The sequence below is a fragment of the Musa acuminata genome, chromosome BXJ2-10 (genome assembly GCF_036884655.1).
Source record: "Musa acuminata AAA Group cultivar baxijiao chromosome BXJ2-10, Cavendish_Baxijiao_AAA, whole genome shotgun sequence".
Lineage (NCBI taxonomy): Eukaryota > Viridiplantae > Streptophyta > Magnoliopsida > Zingiberales > Musaceae > Musa > Musa acuminata.
In genome coordinates this window covers 37,743,059-37,765,947 of record NC_088347.1, presented here as the reverse complement: position 1 = coordinate 37,765,947, position 22,889 = coordinate 37,743,059, and the positions used below count along the sequence as shown (strand labels likewise).

The 22,889-nt window shown below is 36.7% G+C and overlaps 1 protein-coding gene across 2 annotated transcripts; it reads right to left on the bottom strand.

The window, feature by feature from the left end:
- Positions 1-728: 728 nt before the first annotated feature.
- LOC135625575 (uncharacterized) lies at positions 729-22,564 on the bottom strand. Of its 2 annotated transcripts, XM_065130555.1 has the most exons (22): positions 22,231-22,563; positions 20,314-20,698; positions 19,692-19,808; positions 19,465-19,547; positions 18,371-18,517; positions 18,090-18,238; positions 17,885-18,015; positions 17,655-17,777; positions 17,465-17,538; positions 15,973-16,557; positions 15,698-15,809; positions 15,197-15,334; positions 13,122-13,445; positions 12,624-12,897; positions 11,319-12,541; positions 10,833-11,235; positions 9,824-10,743; positions 9,669-9,734; positions 9,458-9,583; positions 8,707-8,951; positions 7,418-8,608; positions 729-1,278 (listed from the first exon to the last, which is right to left on the bottom strand). In XM_065130555.1, exons 1-21 carry the CDS (start codon positions 22,353-22,355, stop codon positions 7,489-7,491), a joined length of 6,870 nt encoding a protein of 2,289 aa, XP_064986627.1. In that variant the 5' UTR covers positions 22,356-22,563; the 3' UTR covers positions 729-1,278; positions 7,418-7,488. The 2 variants fall into 2 exon arrangements, with proteins under 2 accessions (XP_064986627.1, XP_064986628.1); XM_065130556.1 differs by lacking the exon at positions 7,418-8,608 and having other exon boundaries at positions 22,231-22,564.
- Positions 22,565-22,889: the final 325 nt, after the last annotated feature.

The following is a 22,889-nucleotide window of genomic DNA, read 5'->3' as shown; positions in this document are numbered from 1 at the left end:
AGAAAACGAAGGCCAATAATCAGCTCCATTATATACCAAAAGATACAGCAAAGTGCAATTCCCATTCTTCGTGATCCTTCATGGCCTACTTAATTCTACACTGAACTAAATGTAAAACTACATCGATGTTTCTTTTATGACAGAATAGCCATTGGATCATATCATCGCAGACTAATCGTTACATAGGCTAAATGGTTGCTGCAATATACTAACAGAAAGTTCTACAATGTATGCAAAAGACATCATGTAAAGTAGCTTAGTCAACAAGGTAACAGAATGACACTGTAAGTACGCCATAAGAGATAGATATCCCACTGTGTAACAGACAAGACAGAAGTACAAGTCAAATAAATGGAAAGCTTGGAGAAACAAAATTTGACACCAATGAAAATATAAAAAGGATGAACCAAGAACAGATTTAAGTGGGAGTAAGGAATGCATGCAGTACGCAGATCATAAGTATATAATGAGGGTTGAAGAATCATAGAGCAACCGCAGAAAACAAATCAGGAACCACAGATCATAAATTTAAGGAAAACATATATTCCACGCTCATACTAATTCAGGCAGCTCATTCAAAACCATACTTTTCAATGAACTTGCATAAGGCAAGTTAAACATGACCTCCAGGTAAAACTCTGACAATATAGTAGATTCTCTGGAAAATATTACCCTTGCACACAGATTTGCATGCTGTTAGGAGGAATTTAATGATGAAAAAACATCAATACAGAGAATTAATTTAACATACCTGAATGGATACACAACTTTTACAATGTCGATCTTGAATAATGCCAGCAAAAATAGAAAAAGTATTTTTTCCCAAACAAAGCAATGTGATGGAGCTTTCAGCCACTCAGTTCAGTATTTACATGTACATTAGCATATAGACAAAAGCCAAAAGATGCAATAGAATGGTTTGCATATTGCCCACTCTTGCATGAAGTAGAAAATCAGACCCCTGATAGTCTACAAAATTTTATGTTTTTCAGAATATGTAAGACACGGATATAGCTTATATACAAAGGTCAAAAATACTTTAAAAAATGAATCAAACTAGAGAACCAGAAAGCCTAAAAAGCACCTTATCAATGAGAGAGAAGCTCCAAAAAATTCTTACCATCTCCCAATCACTGCATCATGCAATTGGACATTCTGGTGTAGTTACTCGTCAACCAAGAAGTGCTTCTTTACATCCATTAAGGTGCATGTTGTATTAGTGAATAGAAGTGCTTCTCAGTTGCCTCTTTGCCTCAATGTTTGGAGTGCAAGTACGAGCTGTCATAAATCCAGAGCATGGTACAATGTCAGAATGATGAAGAACATTTCTTAGATGTTCCAATATTACAAGAGACTTCAGATTGGAAAAGAGTTGCTATAGAACTTCAAAAAAAAAGGAAACAAACTGGCCCATTTCTTGCAAGAAAATATTCATCGAGAGATTGTGTATAGTCATGATAATTACCAACTGGTTAAAAGCAAAATTATGTTCGGAACATTTCAGCTTTTTATTATTGTTGTTGTTAGAAGACCAAATACGCAGGCCAGTAGTCATGCATGCTCAACAACCAGGTGCAAGTTTCATCATGTACAAAGACAAAACATGTAGTTTATGATTGTTCCATTGACAATTTTACATATGATCCAAGAACAAGAGGAATTAGTGACTTAGTAGTAAGCGATAAAAAAGAAGAGCAAACTCTAACTATTCCAGATAGAGTACTAAGTACTAACCTCCTGGAAAAATACCAAAGCCATAAATTATGGTAATTGCAGAACTAACACTCCATTGTCTAATACCTTCAACCCATTTTTAATGGCAGTAAAGTAAATCTGTGGGAGAAACATGCGAAGAAATGCTCACATGACAATTTTATAGAGAAGTCTATTGAACGAGAAGATACGACGGGGAATAACCAGAGAAATATTTATTAAAACCAAATAGAAACCCGATGGCTTGATGGTGGGAGAACATCCATGTAGCCAACCAGATATTTGGGACCTTATGGCGCTATTGTTGTGCAGTTGGAAGTTTGTCAACAAGCAATGTTTATAAAATGTTACCTATATCAGTTGCAATCAGGGTTCATCGTACCGAGCTGTACCGCTCATATGGGTGGTATACACAAGTCCGACAGGAGACCGGTATATGGATCGCCCTCTACCGAGCGATACCCATTACATGACCCTGTATTGGGCGATACCAGATGTGTATCAGTCGGTAACGATTGAAATCCGATTGTTACCGACCTGTATCGATCAATAACGGTCATATTTCGACCGTTATAGATCAAGGGCTCAAATTGCCCTATTTTCAACGGTCAATTTGACCGTTTGAACCATAGGAAAGGGCTTTTAAACCCTTTCGTCCGTCATAGTCGTCAGCCCAATATACAAAGGCAAAGGCAAAGGAGAAGGTAGTTGCATCAGTAGCACAAATGGAAAGAATTAAGTCGGGCGATGAGCGCTAGGTCCAGAGACAGTAGCGACATGGACAGTAGTGACTCAACCGATGATGGTGGCAATGCTAGAGAATCGATAGTCTCATCTACACAATTTAAAGGTGGAGCATGGACTGAGGAGCAATATTTTACACGTCACCCAAGATTCAAATCATGGAGCTCAATGAGGTATTGGTCAAGTTTATACACGAAAGGAGGAGGCAGTGGATGATTTTAAAGCCTACACAACGTAAACACAGAGTGAAGCTCATCATATTCACAACCATCATATTATGGAGAATCTTGCAACCAACAGTAATACGATGATAGTTGATCATACTTCTCCGAGCATTAGTATGATGATCGATCTTATGAAACAAAGCAGCAAATCAATCACGAAAGTATAATCTCTGACATTCTCCATGCTCCGCACCAATACATGGCACAATCATCCTTGCCCCAAGAGTTGCCTTGGACACATACGATTCATGACAATCAGACTACAACCATAACCATATGAATACACCAATGACATACGGTGTCTCAGTATACTATGTCGTGGGATCATTTTCAAGATTGGGTCCGACAAATATATCAAATTAAAATACAGATACATAGAATCGCGGACCTCAATCCACCACTTACGGAGTCTTATCGTTCTTTTTAATGTAAAATCAGGTATATTCATTGATTGATTACTTAATTCATTTGAATCTTAAAGTTTAAGTTGTTTAAAAGATAATCTAATAATTCAAATCATTTCTTTCTAGATAATTCAATATTAATGGAAGGAAGGTTCGTAATGTACTATAAAATTACTTTGAAAAACCTAAAGAAGATATCACTATTCTGTCATAATTTAGATTATTTTTGCTAAAATTATACTAAATTTATTTTTATTTCCAACTTAAGAACCCTAATCCAATTTTTTTTCTATTTTTAAGAAGTTTTTAAGCTATTTTTAATAATTTTATCATATCGTTACGCCCAAGCGTATTGACATAGGGTATGTCAATACACTTCCATACGTACTGTACCGATGGCTGGTCGGTATACCGGTACAGATCGATAAAGCGAACCTCGGTTAACATAGCTTAAATCAGCTGCTAACCTTAGGACCAATGTTTAGGAAAGCACTTAGAGAAAACGATATATTTAAATGTCAAAACAATATATAAATTAAAAAACGAAAACATAATCTAGTTTATATAGTAAGGTGCAATAACCAAATTAATAATTTATGGCATGACATTTATACACAAGTAAACAACTGATTAAGTGGTATAGGAAATGGGTAAAAGATTTAGCAATAATTATATTTATCATGTACAAAGTATTTTAATAATAAAATCTAACAAAGAAAAGTTATTAGCAGGAAAAATATAAAATATATAAGTCTGCATTTACATGCTAATGAAGACTGTTTATGTGGTCGCGATTGAATTTGCATGTGCGGTGATCATAGTTACCTCTGGAACCAGTTTACTACTAACTTCATATTCTCACGAAGATAAAAATTAGCAAATGAATATGTCTTACAGTGTTTGTAGGAAAAATGGTAGTGTGGCCCAATTTATTACAGGACTTCTAAACAAGGAATTCAATTTCGATTATCAGGCCCATATCAGTCTAACTAGTATGGATCTGGTCCATGTACACATATCTACACATAGTATGTTGGTATGTAATACAACAGTGTTAACTAGTTTGGGGGGATGGGTGAAGAAAGAAGAAGTAAAAGGGAAGGCTAGAGAAGGAAGGAAGCATGAAGAGATTATCGAGGTAGCCAGCAACAGGTGATGGGCGAGGGTGGCGCAACGAGTGAACTCCGAGGAGTAGCTACATGTAAGAAAAGATTTCTGTCAATGTATTCCCTAAAGGCATGGTTTAGATTAAAAAAGATTGACTGACCTGTGGGTAAAGAGTGGTCCGCATTTTGATGCGTTTCCGATAAGTACTGATCAATATGAACCGTTCCAGGTTTGAATTCCTTGATTCTAAATAACAAATATTTGATAGTTGTGTAAAATGGAAGGGCTCACAAACTACTAGAAGGAGGCACTACCACTCTACACAAAAGCAACCAAAGGTCCCTAAGCATGTTGTCAATTCAGACTACTCGTCAAGAGCAAAATATAATCATGCCATTGTACTTCTGAAAGCTAGATATAATAGCAATCATCAAAGAGAGGATAAAAGGGCATTAATTCGAAGGGAAAAATGTCGTACAAGTACACTATTTTTATTTATATGGCATGCACTCCATATGTTAAAAAAGCATCCTCTCTCTCTCTTTTATATATGCAACTATAAATGCTTCTTGATACATGATGAGTTGGATCACCAAAAGACAAGTATATTTTAGACTAGCAACTAAATGTATATATTAAGATGATTTCCATGCATTATTTTATCTACTTTGATATATATTATCTGTTTTCTACTTTCAAAAATCCATAGCTGTTGTTTCTTTGTTCATGCTTATGTGTCTGTTTTCTGAGTTAATATTTGTCATCCTGGTAACTATGGTAAAGTACAAGATAATATGACTGCATCCATCTCTGTCCTTTGAAACTAATCATCAAACATCTGAAAAGATTCATAAGTGCTAATCATATGTGCCCTGCAAGCCAATCACGTGAGTGATGACACGTGTGACTTGACACGTAGTCTTTTTGCTTATTATAATTTGGCATGTATCACTTTATATTGCTTGTTATTATATATATATATATAATGATTTCCTTAGATCTGTGTAATGGGAATCGAATTGTGATGAGATCACGATAATGAGACCGATTCGTCTTTAAACACAGATCCTAAATAATCCCGGTCATAGGTTACTCGAGAGGGACATCGAGATAACCGAACAGACTGGTGTATTGTATACCCCTCGATATGATGGATGCAGTTGGTCTCATAGCTGCTCGTGTGAGGACACTAAAGATACAATACAGGTGCTCATTGGGGAATGAGTTCACAAATTGATCCGCTTACGGAATGCTAAATGGTTAATGATGCTTTATTGTCAGATAACGATTTCGTAGTCCCAGTGGTGTATCTGGTCCTTAGACTTGAGACACCAAGGATGTCATGTATGAGTGCTCTACTCTTTGATACCGGACTTATATGTTTGGATGTCCCAGATCAGTAGTCAACCTTACAAGGGCTATTGAGTGTCGATAGAGAATCATCCACTCTCGGTGTCATGAGAGGAACGTCACATGTGTTCTTGCTCAGACAAATCCCTAGCCATTGTCATTCAGATTGAGAAAGAAAGAGTTTTCTGGGAGAATCTGATTAGAGAGAGACTTGAGTAGAAATCGTTTTGGTCTGATAGCACCATGCCCGATATACGATCTCTGGGATATTAGATGGACGAAGGACTCTAGGTACACGATAACTGAGGACAGACAGGTCCAATGGATTGGATTCCCCTATATCGTCTGGGGACTGAGGCGTAGTGACCTAATACGTCAGCAATCGATGAGTCAAGTGAATTATTATGGAGATAATAATTTACTAAGCTAGAATGAGTTCTGACATGTATGACTCACGACCAGCTCGATATTGGGCCTAGAGGGTCACACACATATGGTAGGTGTTGCGATACGTAGAGGTTCGGATATAAGATATCCGCCGAAGCCCCTATCTTATTGGATATCCAATAAGCCTCTGAATTATTGGATCCTATGGATGAGATCCAATAAGAGCCCATGAGAAATTATTAGATAGAGATATACTAATCTAAGAGGCTTGGGTAGTTGGAATTAGATCCAATACCCAATATGGCAAGGTCTATTAGGGTTAAGTTGACATGGGACATTAATAAATAGGAGAGAACCAGTGGTTCATAGAGCATTTTGGTTGCCTCTCCTATTCTCCTCCCCCTCTCCACCTCAGAGCAGGCCTAGAGTTTTGAGGAGCGTCATCGTAGCCCTGCTTTGTGGATCACCGCTAGAAATAAGAGTGCTTGACCTCCTTCACCCTCTCCTAAAGATTTGTAGGGATTCAGGGATATACGATCTCTCTAGATAACTCAATCTATCTCACACGTGATTTTCTATTTCGCGGATTTTGTGCATCAATATTAGCACGACGACGAACATATTTTAGGGAATTTGAGATTTTGTTTTCTATTCTTCCGCTACGTATGTGATGTTGCTCCCAAGATTTCCTAACAATAAGTATAAAATTGCCATCACTCATTAATAAAAACCTTTATCTTCTCAAAAAATGACCAAGAATATAATGGCACTCTGTGCAATCAAGTAGTTTGAAGAAATTAAAAGATGTCTTGCATTATAAAAAACATGATAAAACTAAAGAAGCAGATTTAATTTCTTTTTTCGTATGGTGCAATTGGGTACGCAACATACAATGTATTATGAAATTCTCCTATTGTTTACAAGCATTTAAGAATTAAAAAATAGATACAGAAGAACATTAAAGCATTTCTTATGACTATCAGAATTTACAAGGAAAAAAAAATGTCCTCATATTATACAACAATCACATGCAAAGTTCTGACGTTTAAAATAAGAAATTCAAAACTAAAAAAGTAATATTCAATATAACAAGTCCAAGATTGAAAAAACAAGTTCACCATGTAAAACTCAAGAAGACAACAGGAGTATAGGTGGATTGGACTAATTCCATCACAAGTCACTTGAATAGAGATAGAACTTTTTTCCAGTGTGGTACAGATGCTCTACGGTTAACAACCGACCAAACCTTCGAAAACATTTCTAAAACCAAAAAACCTGATAATCACAATAATAACTAACTTTTAATAAGTTAAATCTGATCAAGATATTTATTTTTGTTTGCTTTTAAAAAAAAACAGCTATAAAATATATGGTATAAGCAACAAGGTGATATAAGAGAAAGATATCCAAATGAATCCAACTAAGAGATTCTGCAAAGGAAAAAGAAAATCTGGTGCAAAAACACCCTAATATGAGCATAAAACTTGCCTAAACCATCTCTGCAATCTGAAGCTGCCTTATGCAGTACATGAAAATGGCTTCTTCATAGAAGTAGGTTTTCATGAGGCACCAGGCTTCTTTGAAGATATAAGAGCTGAAGGTAGCAGAGCCTCAATGTCTTCTCGTTGTCGTTTCCTCCGTGCAATTAAATCTTTGGGCTCCTGTGTATCAGAAGAACTAATCTTGGCCATCTTACTGGTTAACTGTTTTGTTTCCCTTGAAGATGGAGAATTTGAACTTTGACTTGAAGTACTAGATGGAGCATGTTCAGAAAATCTCCGAGCAGCTGTTGCCTTCTTTATCAAACATCCAATAGAAGAATCCATTTCCAAAGGTACATTGCCATTAGTTTCGTCTTTGAGTCTATCACAAGTTGGTTGTTCCTGCAATATATTCTCAGTATGAGCTGACTCTTCATGTTGCTTCTGAGGCTTCTTTGTTTTGTTCTTTCTAGAAGCTTTCTTGGAGATAATATCCTTGGAGCATGCATGTACCTGCAATGGTGATTCACCAGCTGAAAGAGAACTGCCTCCTAAGTTTGGAGACCCAATAGAACTTGTCAAGCCACTATCACGTGAATTGCTGCTAGTTTGTATGTCTAGATTCCTACCAAGCTTGCTCTTTATTTTGCTGCCTGTTTTGGCATTGGTTCTGGCCTCGTGTGTTCCACAGCCCACATTGTTATCCCTTTCACTATGCTTTCGGTGAGTAGAACGTGAAGCCAACTTTGAAGAGTCTATGCTTTCACTGTATGAGGATAAATTTTTAGCAAAGACATGACTATATGGCCTAACAAATGACCGGAATAAATTTCTCTCTTTAGAATTCTCAATAAGAGCAGCCCAATTGACATTTCTTTGCAGTGTCCTGGCATTACCTACTATCCACAAAGAAATTTTTGCTCGTGTTAAAGCAACATTCATGCGTCTCGCATCCGCAACAAATCCAATACCTTTTGAATTAGATTTAGGTAGTTCAGAACCAGAACCAGAAGCTCTCACAGTTGATAGTACTAAAATATCTACTTCACGCCCTTGAAAACCATCAATAGTGTTAAATTCTATTTCAGATACAACATCTGACTGAAATGCCATGGAAAAACGTGAACGTAACAATGAAAGCTGACTCCGATAAGGTGTTACGATCCCTATTCTTCGAGATGTGAACTCTGATGGGTATCTAACTCAAAAATAAAAAAAACCAAAAAATGACAAAAAATCACTGTCTGCATAATTTACCATGAGATCTTCTCAAAGAATTAGGAGAAGCATGTATACCTTTTCTTTAAGAATTTCAATATTTCAACTGCTACCTCAACCTCAGCCTCATTATAAAGGGATACAGAACCAGAATTCTTTCCATGATGTTCATGACCATCAACAATATCGAAGAACATGTAGGGACCAAGACAACAATTCTCATGGAATAAAGCTGACCTGCCTTCCATCTCAGCACCATTTAGTAACTTGTTCTCATAAAAGTGCATTGATGGAAATCTGCATATCTCAGGATGCATGCGATACTGCATAAAAATGCAAATCACAGAGTCATGCCAGGAAATAAAATAAATATGCCCTCAAAATAACTTTAGTTGAACAACAAATACATAAAAACAGCATTAGTTTGTATCTATAAGTTTATGCTAGTAGCATGCATGTGTTAAACTTCGTTAAGCAATACTTCTAGTTATTAAACATTAGCCAGTGATCATTAAAAAAATAAAGATACCACTCAACATCATATAAGAAATAAGTGTCTTTGACACACAAGAACTCTCTTATATACATTCACAATCACAGACCAAACAATATTATGCTTTGAATATGACAAAAGGGATATTATATGAATATTAGAAAAATTCAATGGCATTTTTAAGATTTATTTACCTTTAGAATATATGAATATGTTAACAGATGTCAACTGAGAAAAATGATTATATAAATTAAATATTAATATAGCCATTAATATGTCATGATAACAAGTAGTTGTAAAGCTACAGACTTATTGTTTTCATGAACCCATCCTTACCTGTTCATTTAACATTATTACGGGGTGACCAGCTCTCTGTAATCGCTCAAACATACTGCACTCATAGAGAAATTTGCTCGCAACATTAGAGAGCACAGTAGCAGGAAGCTGCTTGGGATCGCCAACCTTCAAAATGAAAGCTCATTAACCAGGTTGAAAGTGTAATCAGAATTCTACAATGAGAAATATACAACATGACGAACATCATTACCATTATACACTTGGTTCCATTTGACTTGAGAAGCTGAAGCGGAATTAGTGTTGCTGGTTCAAGAGCCTATAGTAGTAAATTCCAACAGAAAATTTTCATCATTTCAGTCAGCCACAATAAAGAAGTAAAAAAAAAATACTACACTATAAACATACTTGGGCTGCCTCATCAATAATAACAATATCAAACAAGTTCTGTTCAGAAAATTTTCCATATCTATTACTGGAAGCAGATTCAGAGCAAACACCATATATATCACCACCACACCCACTAAGAGTTGTAACCACAATTTCTGCCTCCTTGAGGATAGATTTTCGAATTTTATGCCTGAGGGACCTACTTTCCTCAGAAACTTTCCTTTCTCGGGCCTGAGCAGTCGCAAGATCAGCACAAATTGCCTTCTTCTGTCCATACAAAATATTGAGCTTTGCACCGATTGCAGCATCAGAAATTTCTAGTGGATCACCTTTCTGGGAAGGCTTGTTATTGATGTTCATTTCATTTTCTTCTATCTTAGCACGCTTAGATTCATATAATCTTATATTGTCTACAACCTTTTCAAGTTTTGCACGAAGTGAACTAGAAGATTCTACATCTTTATCATTTTTTCCGCTGATTTGGTTGTTCATTTCTTCTGCCAAACGTTGTTCAACAAGTGTATCGATGAAAAAGGGTAGTGAACGAGGATGAACTGTTCTTGAATTTCCAACCCGCACTAGATAAGATTTGTATACCTTCCCATCACTCCCATAAAGTCCCTCACTGATTCTGGATACCAATTCATCGACAGCAGCATTTGACTGCGCACAGATAAGAATTCTTCCTCGTGAAGGACGTTCTGTTGGTACAGAAGAATCTTTTTCTGCATCCTTCATCAGTTGTTTAGCAAAGGCTGCATCCTGCCAAGCTCTTGCCAATGCAGCAGACTGACTAATAAGTCCTTTTGAATGACTAGATTCATTCTTGTCATGTATTGAATGAGCGCTTGGAGTTTTAAAACAGTGGCTCTTATGAACTTTTTGTAAAGCAAGCCATGCACTTACTATAGCAACAATAGTTCTAGTTTTGCCAGTTCCTGCATAGTAAAACTTTAAACTGTATAGTGCAAATTATTCCAACAAGTGCAACTTTGTTGACATCAATAGAGATGAGAATTTTTCAAACCTGGAGGACCCTGTATGAGGGAAAGTTCTAAGGTCTTCTTGGGTTCCGATGACCCAATGGCAGTGCTAATAGCTTGAATCTGACTGCCATTATATGATGATATAAACATTTTCTGCATGTACCGAGAAAGCTTATCCAGTTGAACCTTCTTAGATGCAAGATGTCCAGCAGAATGATTGACTGGATTTAGGATGATCGGAAGCATAGGGATGTCATGTAGTGAGGAAAGAGCCTGAAACTCCCGAAGTTGAGGGGTCATACTCATGATCCGACTTGAAAACCATTTACTTCGTTCTGTAAGTAGCCTTCTTGCTTTGTTAAAGCGTGAAGAACTACTTGGAAGATATAACCTGATTACAAGAACTATTGATCGATTTTTATCACTTTTCTCACGCCTCTCCACCTAAGATAGAAACCAACAAATTACAAGACCCTGTTAGGCATAAAACTTAATTATCATAGCAAAAGAGCAAATCCAAATAATACCTTTCCAAGTACATGCACATGTTGGGCTGCATTTTGTAGGGGTTCCTTTGTTAGCAAAACTAAGTCATTTTCAGCACATACTCTTGATGCAACAGTGTCAGTGCCATCAAGGCAGCCACGAATCAGATGAAAATCATCTACCCTTTCAACTGAAAGTAAGCATATGCTGCTACAGGACATGTCATCCCCAGAATTTTCAATATATGAACTATGTAATTGCGCTTTAAATTCTTCCAATACCAATGGCCGGAAAATCTCAACATAATGGCTTGATGATTGAAAACATAAAGGTATCTCTCTTAAATTGGTTAAAGCAGATTTTCCATCTTCAGTATCAGTGGTTAATCCCGCAAGAACAAAATAGTCCAATTCTAAGATGGGTCTATACCAGTCATCTAATTTTGGAGGTTTAAGTCTTCTAGCCCCCAAGTCTGTCTTATTAAGAGAACCAAATTTATTTTTTGTAGGCAACTGAAGCTGAACGATTTGCCTTTTAGGTACAGAGATGCTGTGCTTTGCTGGCAGCAATTTTGCATGCCTAGATCTATCAAGGGCACGCTCTAAGACATCATCATCTTGACGAATCAACTCCTTGATGACAGCATCATCTTTTCTTAGTTCCAAAGAGTAATTTTGAGAAGATAATTGATGAAGAAAAGGTTGGCTAGATAACTTGGCTTTTTTAAGTGATGAGACGATGTCACTTGTATTACATGACTGACTTACTCCATCTGTTTCTATGCTCTTTGGAAGAATCATACTACTTGTGCCTTCACAGACAGCTGACTCAACCATCGAAGACACACTGCTATTGATAACCACATCCTTATTTGCCCTTTGAGAAGGAACCTGAGAGTTCCCAGAAGATTTTAATGATGGAACATTCTTCAATCCATCTTCTGACAGACAAGTAGTGTCTAAATGGTTATCTGGTAAGGCCCCTGTAATAACTAAGTCACGGGAAACCTTCTTTTCTATTTCATCATCTGAAAGAATAATAACATCTTGGTTCCCAATTGTTTGAGGTGGAAATGTCGCCCCACTGCAAACTTGATCATTACAGACATAAGTCTCTGAAACAGAACTTTTCTTCACATACGAAGGCTCAGAAAGTAATGTTTTTGGCCGCAGGACTTTCTGATCATAAAATTGAACAACATCTTCAGCCAATGATATCTTAAGTTGAAGCACTTTCTCCTTCAGCTTATCAACTGCTACAGTATCTGTAAAAGAAGAACAAGCAAGTGTCACACAATTTGGGGGGTTGGGGATAAGGTGAATGAGTAACCCAAATTAAAATCTAACCATGCGACACAATTGCTTCAATAGCACCAAGATTGCAAGATGTCTTAATTGTGTGTGAACTTTTTAAATAGTTCACCAGAGAAAGAATGCACTGCTTCCAGTGTCTACTAACAACGATGAGAGAAGATCTCCCCCACTCCACCAAACGCAAGAACCACTTTAAGTCAAATATATCATGGGTAAAGCATGCTAGATTGCCAGACAACTCAGACAATGAGAAGCTGAGTTTTTCATAAACAACAGGAAGAGTCTCAAGCAATCGAACACATGTCATCTGCAACAAAAAAATAAAAGATGAAGAATGTATACTGAATTTAAAGTATCCACATAAAAGCTACAAAAATCAAAATAAAATAATTAAAATGCAGCTTATTTCTTCCACTATCATGGACAACCACATCTCGTGCCACCTCAATAACAGACGATTGAAAAAAGTCAAACAAGTTAGAATTGTAGACATGAAATAACAACAATAACAGATTTATCCTATGGTCATACCTGACAATTTTTGCTATTGACAAGCTCCTTTCCTTCCTCTAGACATTGTACAATTGTTGGCCATACAACTGCTGATAGAAAGCAACTAAACTTCTCCCAAGATTTCATATCCACTATGGTTCCTGAGCTTGCAGGTGGTCGGTCTGGCAAATTTTCAAAATAGGGTTGATGCAAAAATCCCCCCTCGAATAAAGGATTTGTAGATTTTGTATCCATTTTAACTGATTTTTTATCAGAAGTAACCACTTCCTTTAAAACTTTGCGCAGGATGAAAAATAAGTGGTGAAGATTATGAAAATTTGTCACGAGCAAATGAACCGGTACCTGATATTGAACATATGAATAAAGGCGTTTACAAAAACTGAAAAGCTTTTTCCCCTTTGGAGCTAAGCAGATCATTCACAGAGCATCATTGTAGGCCGTCAACAAAATAAACAGTACAAAAAGAGCAAAATCAGAGGAAATGACCCAAAAAAAAGTTTGAACTCTAGAACTTAAATTGTTATACAAGATAGAGTTACAATACAGTCTAAAGAAGCATATCCTTGATACTGTTTTACAAAACTGGCAAAAGGTATAAGAGCAATCATGAGATATTAAACACTAGTTATAAGTGTGAGAATAAAAAGAGACAAGTGTTTATCATCAAACAAATAAATTAAAGATGCGTCATGCAGAACAGAGTACTATTTAAGAAATAAATCTGTCCTACAGGAATCTGATACCACTATCAGAGAGCTAACAAAGAAATAAATCATGTGAATGAAAAGAGAGTCCAACATCAAACAAGAAAAATTACAAAACTCAAACACAATTGGACGGTCTTAATGCATTAGTTTGTTCAAAACACCAGTGGACTACACTTTCCTGTAGATAACATAACTGCCTGAGGACTGCACCCAACAATCACCTCCTCTCCAACTCTTCAATAACAGGTAACCAATATTTATCCAGAACATTAGAAAAGAAATATAATTAAAGATTTTTTACATGCATAAAATACTCATCAAAATAGATACTCCAGCGTATACTTAGGGCAGGCAATCAATTGCCTCCATGGAATTAGGTATTCTCTATCCTAGTAACAATCATCTCAAGCAAATGCAACTCATACACCCTTGCCCAGGGGTTCCTGCATATGCAATAAAAGGCAAAAGAAATCTGTGAAATAGAAAATCTTCCTGGTGACGTGGGCTCCAGAAAAAAATAACCCATTTCTAACCTCCATGATCCAGGCTACCCATGAACAGATTCTTAGAATTGTAATTAGTGCAGACAACATATGATATCTGTCAAGTGTCATCTGTGCTGTTTCTTTTTTTTTTACCATTTGTAAAATTGCTTCTGTTGCAGGTTCTGTTTTTTTTTTTTTTCATCCCCGAAGAAAGAAATATTTCATGAATCCTGCTGAATTAAATAAGATCAGATCCTAACTGGTCCGAATTCATCAATTCTCAGTATGCTAGGTGCAGTTCCTACATCATATAAGTCACTGATAGCCACACTGATCCAGGTTTATATAAAACTTCGGTAGAAAATTCTCGTTTCCGAAAAGGAATTGACAATTTTGAATAATAACAGTACTTTGATTGTTATTTTCAAAGTTCTATCAAAATTTTTACATCAAAATACAGCCCGTCAAACTTTGAATTTTTTTCAAGAAATTGCAAGCACACATGATAACTTACTCTGATATTGACACTTATCACTAGTCATCCACTCATAAAGAGGACCCTGCATGTTCCACTACCAGAATCATTCAGTATTTTTTTATTGGTGGAATAAATAGTCATTCTGCTTGGCTATAAAGTACCACTCCTGTAGTTTGGAGAGAATATACAATATACACTCATACGGATTAGTCTAATTTCTTTATTTTTTAAGGCAAGAGTTGTGTTAACAACAAGGAAGAACAACAATAAGTGAGACTGTGAGAGTAAAGTTACACAAGGATGACTGAAGAAGACCAAAGAAAATAAACCAATAAGCTATAATATATAGAATATGGGAGTGACTATTCAATTTGAACTGGAATTTCAGTACCACTTTCTAAAAATCTGTGTTTCAGAGCTTACCTGTTGTAATGCATATCTCAACCCTGAAAACATAGCAGACAGAGAAGATGCACTAGAGCAAAGAAACTGAAGTCCAGAAGTCAGACCCCGTGTCCTTGAAACATGTTCCAGGATCACTCTATCAGCTTGTCTTATGCTCTGAAACAAAATGTAAATGTTAACAGATTTGGTTAATACTCTGAAACATATAAATTTCCATTGTTTTTTCCTTGTTTCATTTGCTAGCTTCTGATTATGGATTAGGTGATTGTCCATTCAAGAAACACACACTGTATCACCAAGGTAACTTTTAAAAAAAGCATGCAATGCCAAAAAAAGAGCCAAAAATAGCACCTGCCAGGCATTGAGACCCTACCAGTTGGCACACACCTCATGCCGATCTGTGCTAACCATCATAAATATGCCAGCACAGAACCAGCATGCCTCAGCTTAAAATGTACCTCTAGTAGCCTAATGAATGAACCACTCACAGAAATTAAAAGGAAAAGTTTAAATCCTTACATCATCAGGATCTATAATCAAAAGTATCAAGCTCTCTGCCATTCTTGGTTCCCATGTCCACTGCTTCTGAAGTTCATGTTGCTCGATTTGCAATACGAAGTGGGCAGCAAGCCTAGGTCAAGTTTCAGAAATTACTGGGTGCTGAACATAAAGAAAATCCAGGTAGATCAAAAAAATAAATCAATAAGCAGAAACTTTATTTCAAAGGCACACAATTAGGATATTATTAACAAAGCTGGTAATGAAACTCTCATGGTAGAAGGCATTGGTAAAACCTCTTGAGTGTTTTTGTTAGGAAAGAAGCCATGGATGATGCCCTAACAGAGTTTCTGGACTCCTTTCCATCACCACCATCATCTGATCCAGTAGGGATTTCCCACCCAAATGATGACAAAATTTCTCTAGCATTTAATGACAGGAACTCTTCAATGGAGGATGAGAATTCTATGATGGAACCAAACTCTAATAATGAAATATGAGATAAAGCCCAGAAAACAGCCTTGGAAAAAGATATAGGAAGCATAGAGGGGTCTACTTTAGTTAAAGCTTCAAACCATAACATGGGAATACAAGCCCATTCTGCACATACAAGAGAGGTAAGCTTGTTCTGGATACCAAATTCACTCCAACAGCTATTATCCTTCTCTTCAACATCGTAAGAAAATAGTTGATCATCTTCATCATCAAGCGATATTTGTGGGACGTTTGCACGAATGTGGAAAGCATCATTGAACTTTGATTTTAAAGACATCAAAGCAGAGGCATCAGAAATTATAATGGTATTGATGAGATCAAATGCTGGCTGACGCAAAGAACTATGAAGAGATGAATCCTTTAATGAGCTGACCAAAGATGGCCCCCTGTCAAACAAATAGGAGACTAGTAGTCAGAGTGAATTAAACATAAGTAAAATGGTGTTATTGTTACAATATTTATTTTCTTTGTGCAGTAAAAAAACCTATTAAAGAAACTAGCAACTGACACAGATGGAACAAATATGGGTGTCCTTAAAAGCAAGCTCCTATATGCCAAGCATTCGAAGATGTTTCGGAATGCATTTTATATCTTGCATTTTATATAAAACCAGTGATTTAAAAAGGCACTCGGGCGAGGCAAGGCGAGGCCCGAGCGCCTCGCTTCACTTCCAGGCGACGCGCTTCAAAGAGGCGCCGCTTGGGTGCTCGCTCGAGCCCAGGCGCTAGGCGCTTCGGGTGAGCGCCTGGGTTAAACCAGGCGACCGAACCAGTGTTTTAAGTCTGGTTCGATCTCCGGTGCTTTAGTTGGTTCAATCGAACCAACTAAAGCACCGATATCAGCTGTCGCTGCCCAACCCTAACCCTACTCGTTGCCGCTGCCGCTCCCGCTGCTCGCCGCTGTTGCTGCTCGCTACCATTGCCGCTGTCGCCGCTCACCGCTTCTGCTGCCGCTGTCGCCGCTCCCGCTGCCTCCTTACACTCCCGCTCCCACTGCCGCTGTCGTTTCCTCTTTTCTCAGTCAGCACCCCCTTACACTCCTTCTTCTCCTTCTGTATACTGTTAACAGTATACTAATAATAGTATTTGTATTTATTAGATTAATAATATATTATTTTGATTTTATATCTTAGATTTTCTTAATTTAATAATATATTTTTATTTTAAATTTTAAATAATTATATTTATTAATTATATTATATATTTTTAGAGGTCCATAACCAAAACCACAAAAGCTAAAATGGATCTTAACCCAACAAAGAAACATAATTTTTAGTTTTTTATAATTGCTTACCACATGTGAGCACATTCAAAAGGTGGGCATGGAGGATTCATTGAATAGCCACGTTGGATGATGAGAAGTGCAATCTGAAAAAAAAAAAAACAACTAACATGAATAAGAATGATAAATATGTTAGAACAAATAATTGAATGTATGCAACAAAAAACGAATACAATCACATCCATCTTATAGATCGGCTAACCTTACAAGCATTTTTTCGCATTAAATTGCTGAAGTTTCTACTTTGAGTTACTTGATGAAGGAGAAAATAAAGAAAATGTCTTCGTTGCTTTTCATGCTCACCATCTTGCAAAGATTCAAGAGACTGGAGTAAGAATTTTAAAATAAGCATTAGTAAACTGAAATAACTAAAAAAAATGAAGAAGCTTGTTAGAAATTAAACGTTTATATAAGGATGACAGATGGACAAGCCTGCAAAAATGGTAGAAAAAGATCAAATATATCTTTATGACTTTTCTCATTGAGAGTGTGAAAGCACTGTCCCAAAAGCGTGTTGCGCATCATACTGGGTGATAATGTTGTTCTCAACCATAGCTTACATCCTAGATATAAAAATAAGTCAAATTACTTTCTCAAGCTAATAAGTTACTAAACGTGAAAAAAATCAAACACTCACCAAGCATTTCAAATAATGTCCTAAGACAAGCAACAGCAAAAGAGAATTCAGGTGTGTCATCACTGACATGGTTGAGTACAAAACTCAGAAAAACAGGATATTTCTCCAATATCCCATCTTCAAGTGCTTCCGCCTCAAGAAAGCCAAGTCTACAGTTAGGTGCAATACGTTAAATGGTTCCACATCAAAAAGAAATCATAACAACATATTTGTGTCTTTGACAACAGGTAAGAAATCTAGGTGGAACCTTAATTTAGTATCCAAAGAATTAATTCACATACAATGTCTTGATCCCGTTCCATACATTTATGCGCTCAAGTTGCACTCTTGGTCTTAACACTTCTGAAGTTGATGGTAAAATCTCTGCTTCAAGAAAGCCAATATATTTCCTCAACAAAGGTTGCAAGGGCTCCAGATCTGTTGCTCTCCTAAAAAATTGTAATAAAGAAAGTTATTTGAAATGAGCTCCAAATGATAACTGTGAGTCACTAGCATAAAAAGGAACACATAGCGAAGTGAAAACACAGTTCATTCATTATGATGCCAAATAGGAGAGCTAATAGACAAGGGCATAAAGAAGCACAAATTACCTAATACTATTGAACTAGACAAGGAATCTATATAGTTAAGAAGATGAAACACCATAATGATATTGAATATGTCAGGATGCTTGTAATTTTTATAAAACCCGCTATGAAATTCAGTTCAAAACAGGTCACAGGTCACAATTTGGATCTGGCAGAACAAAATTGATGTCATCTCATCATCTTTCAGATGTAATTTTTTGCTGAAATACCTAGTAATATACAATAAAGAAGTTTCCAGGAACAAACGAAAGTAGAATTGCAGTTTAAACTTCAATACTGCATGTAAGAATGTTGATCCTCCATCTACTATTAGCCATCATGAAAGATAGTAATTAACAAGCAAATATATGTGTTTTGTCTAGGATAACTCTGAGCTGCCTGTCTAAAAATACTAGCCATAGTATACATATTACATAGAATACCATCCTTCCACGTGTTACTAGAATATTCAGGTTTTCAGCAATATCCATAATCTAGTACATCACATCAATATTCTTATTTTGGTTTTTTTTTAAAAGAATCTTAGATTGTCCTTTATTGTTTCTACTTCAGCTCGACTTCTCAGAAAAAAAACACCTGAAACATTTATGTACCATGGTTGTACCCAAAACTAGGCTAAGACACATGCTTTTGCTTGAAATAATGGCCATATCAGGAATGCAGATACATTGTAGCCACCTGTCCTCATTCAGTCTTATGTTTCCGCTAACAGAAACCTTTAACTAGACCATCAGTATACCAATTAACAATTTGAATGGATAATTCAAAAATTGGGGCAAAAAAGGTACCTCAGTTTCCCCATGCATCCAGCTAGACGAAATCCAACTGCCCTTGCCCGCCCACCTTTAAGAAAAAGTAGAGCATATATTCCCTATAGAGGACAACCATTTGTCTGAGTAAAAAAGCAATTAAAAAAAATATGACATGGAAACATACTCCCATCAAAATAATAGACAAAGAAACAACAAGGCGGCAATGCAGCGAAGAAGAATTACAAATTTCATAAGAAAATTACTGGATACTGTTGATTGCTTGAGAGAGTAACTTCATGAGACTCATCAACAGCTTCAATAAAGAACTGAAACTCATTAACAAGTGATTGGTCATCCAATAAGATAGGAAACATTAGCACCTGCAGTGGAAAAATATGACTAGTTATTATATTTATGTAATTTAAAAAAGTAAAATGACTTTACAATGAACAAAGGAGGAACTTCACTAGTTGGCATCGTGAAGAAAAAGCCAAAAAATAGAATAAATAAATAAATGGAATATTAAATACGCTACATAACCTGCATGTCAAATCAGGTAAAATAAATATGTCATGCAAAAGACTTTTGGACATATCTTGAGAGAAAATCATAACTGAGGAAATGTGATGTTACAGACTCATTACATGGAGTTCAATGCATGATTAGAGATAGCAGGTGGTAAACTATACTTGACTATTAATCAATGCCACAAATACCAATGCCAACCTTGTTCAGTGGCCAAAATATGTGAACATAGCTCTTGGATAATTATTAGGCAAACTTTGATAACATTAACGATAAGCAGCAAGGAGAGAAGCAAATGACCATTCATGCAATTAATAGTTCCAAAAGTGCTTATCAAGGATAAAGTTATAGTTAACATACTTCAAACATCACGCTAACAACTTCTGTCCCATGAGATTCTGGATCATACTCCTTGCAGCGAATTCGCGTATTAATATCTTTAAGATGTTCTGTTACCCTCTCTTCGTCTAGACGGTGCAATACTGTCAGTAGAGGATCAACAGAATCTGTTTCATATTCAACATTGTAATATTCTTGAGCCTGATGATGCTGACATATACATTGTGTGCAATGCCCCAGTTCTCGAGAAACCCGCTTCCACAAAAGCTTAAGAGGTGATACAGAATTTGTATCTCTGAAAAAGTTATGGAATGTCTCCAAAAGAGGTCCCATTAAGTCTGAGTAGTCACACCAGATATGATTTTCCGCTGGTAAATCAACCAAAAAGTTGAAGGAATCTGAAAACCTGCAAAAGATAATTAGGAAGTCATACATAGAGAATGATGTAATCTGGTTATCAAATAACAAATACCAAACATGACAATATTTTAGAAAGGCATAAGTGATCTACAAACTGTCTAGTGTCAGCCATTTGCAATTATGGAACTCTGAACAATGAAATCATAAAAATAATGCATGCAAAAATAGTAATTTAATATAAATCATACCAACGCAAAAGCCAAAAGAAATTACCCTTGTAATATTTTCTACCTTAAAATAATAGTTTTTGCACATGATCAGTTGAAAAAGCATCATTGACCTTATACTATTATAACAGAATTTTTAGATACAGAGTGACTCTTTATTTTAGGCTGTAGTGACAGTTTTACCGACAATAAACTAATGACAATCCTCACGATATCTAATGAAATAGTAAAACATAGCATGTGTAATCAACTTTTAATAATTTTGCCATGATCAAATATAAAAACCATTAAGTTCAACTCTTGGTTGACCTTTCCACTTCTAAAAAATAAATAAAACTTATAGTACCTAGGACTCAACAACATATGCAGCTGACCAGTTATTATTCTATACTGAGTAGGATAGCCACAGGCAATCTGAAAGGTAAATGAAAAGAAAATTCATTATTACACAATGATAATTACAATATACTCCCTCGACTTACTCTTCCAGAAATTTCCAAACAGAAATGATTCTGGAGGGCTCAAATACAACTCCAGCTTTAACAAAGTGCTTTCTGAATTATAAGGTTATTATAGATTGATAAACCATAGGAGTTATTAATAACCGGCCAATATCCAGATGTGAGTGTACCAAACAACAGTACGTGTATTCTTTTCACACAAACATCCATCTTCGGCTATACAAATCAATCATTTGAGTAATGGAGTGGAAATTAAATAAAGCCAAACATAAAGAAGAATCAGAACACATCAACCTTAGGGTGGAGGACTAAGCTCCCATATATCATATTGTGCCAAAATTTCTAGTTGTTTGACATTGATAGATACCTCTAATAAACCAATATGCAGCTATAGAAATATAATTATTCATAACTTTATAGTAAAAAATTTGGTACATCTGGTGTCCTAAGCGATAAAGCAAGACAACAAAAATTCAAGTTGTCATTTCCTAAACTATTCGATTATAGCTCATGCTCATAGAAGGTCAGACAAGAATACAGTAAATCTCACATTTCAAATTTTAACCCAACTCTATTTCATATTTCCATTTGTAGCCAGGCAAAGCGTGCTACCAAGTAAATTTAGGCAAAAGAAGCGACCCACGTTGGCATCCAACAACTATTATAGGTTAAAAGTCCCTTTCCACTAATTAAACGCACAGGTGCGCAGAGACGGAAATATGGAACATGCGATGAAAGCAATTGAAGAAATAAAGAATTTCCACTCCTAGAGAACTCCTACCTTCGATCACCATTCCAAGAATTACAACCGTATAATATATGTCTATTCATAGAACTAAGAGAAAAAGGAATCAATATAGTAAGAGGGACAGGTGGTGATCGAATAGTACCACTCCTCCTTAGTTCGCAGGATCCGGCGCTCCCTCGAGGGGGAAGGATCGTCCCCATCGAGCTCCTCCTGGATCGCGCTCCACCGGTCCAAGAGCTCCCGTCGGGTGCAACCCTTCCTCGCCATGGCAAGTATAGATACGGACGCCTCTCCTCCTCCTTATCCTCAAAATCTGCTTCAAAATCGCGCAATGTTGCCGCCGATCAAACTAGGGTTTCGCCCCAACGCCGCCGCGTCGCCGTCGTCTTCTAGAGGAGGAGGGAGATTGAGTTTATTTTTGAAATAAGAAATAGAAAGGGGCTCGCACGGGGCGAAGACGCGAAGTGAGATATACGACACGGTTGGGGACTCCGCGAATTCGTCCGTAACAGAAGAGGATGAAATGACTCTTTTAATCCTTACGGCGTTAACTGGGTTCGTTTCAGTTAACGGACCACTATTCCCAGCGTTTCACGCGTGACCCAACCTACTACCTGCTCGAAAAAACGCCTCGACGTGGGTCCCACACTGGGCAGTCAAATGTGAACTCGGTTCAACTCTGATTTATCACAGCCCTTTTATGGGAGCGTGTCGATGTACCATACTTCGCGAGAAACGTCGACGCGGGCTCCACATATTTCCTTTGACTGTTCAGTCAGACGTGGGCATCGGCTGGTAGGT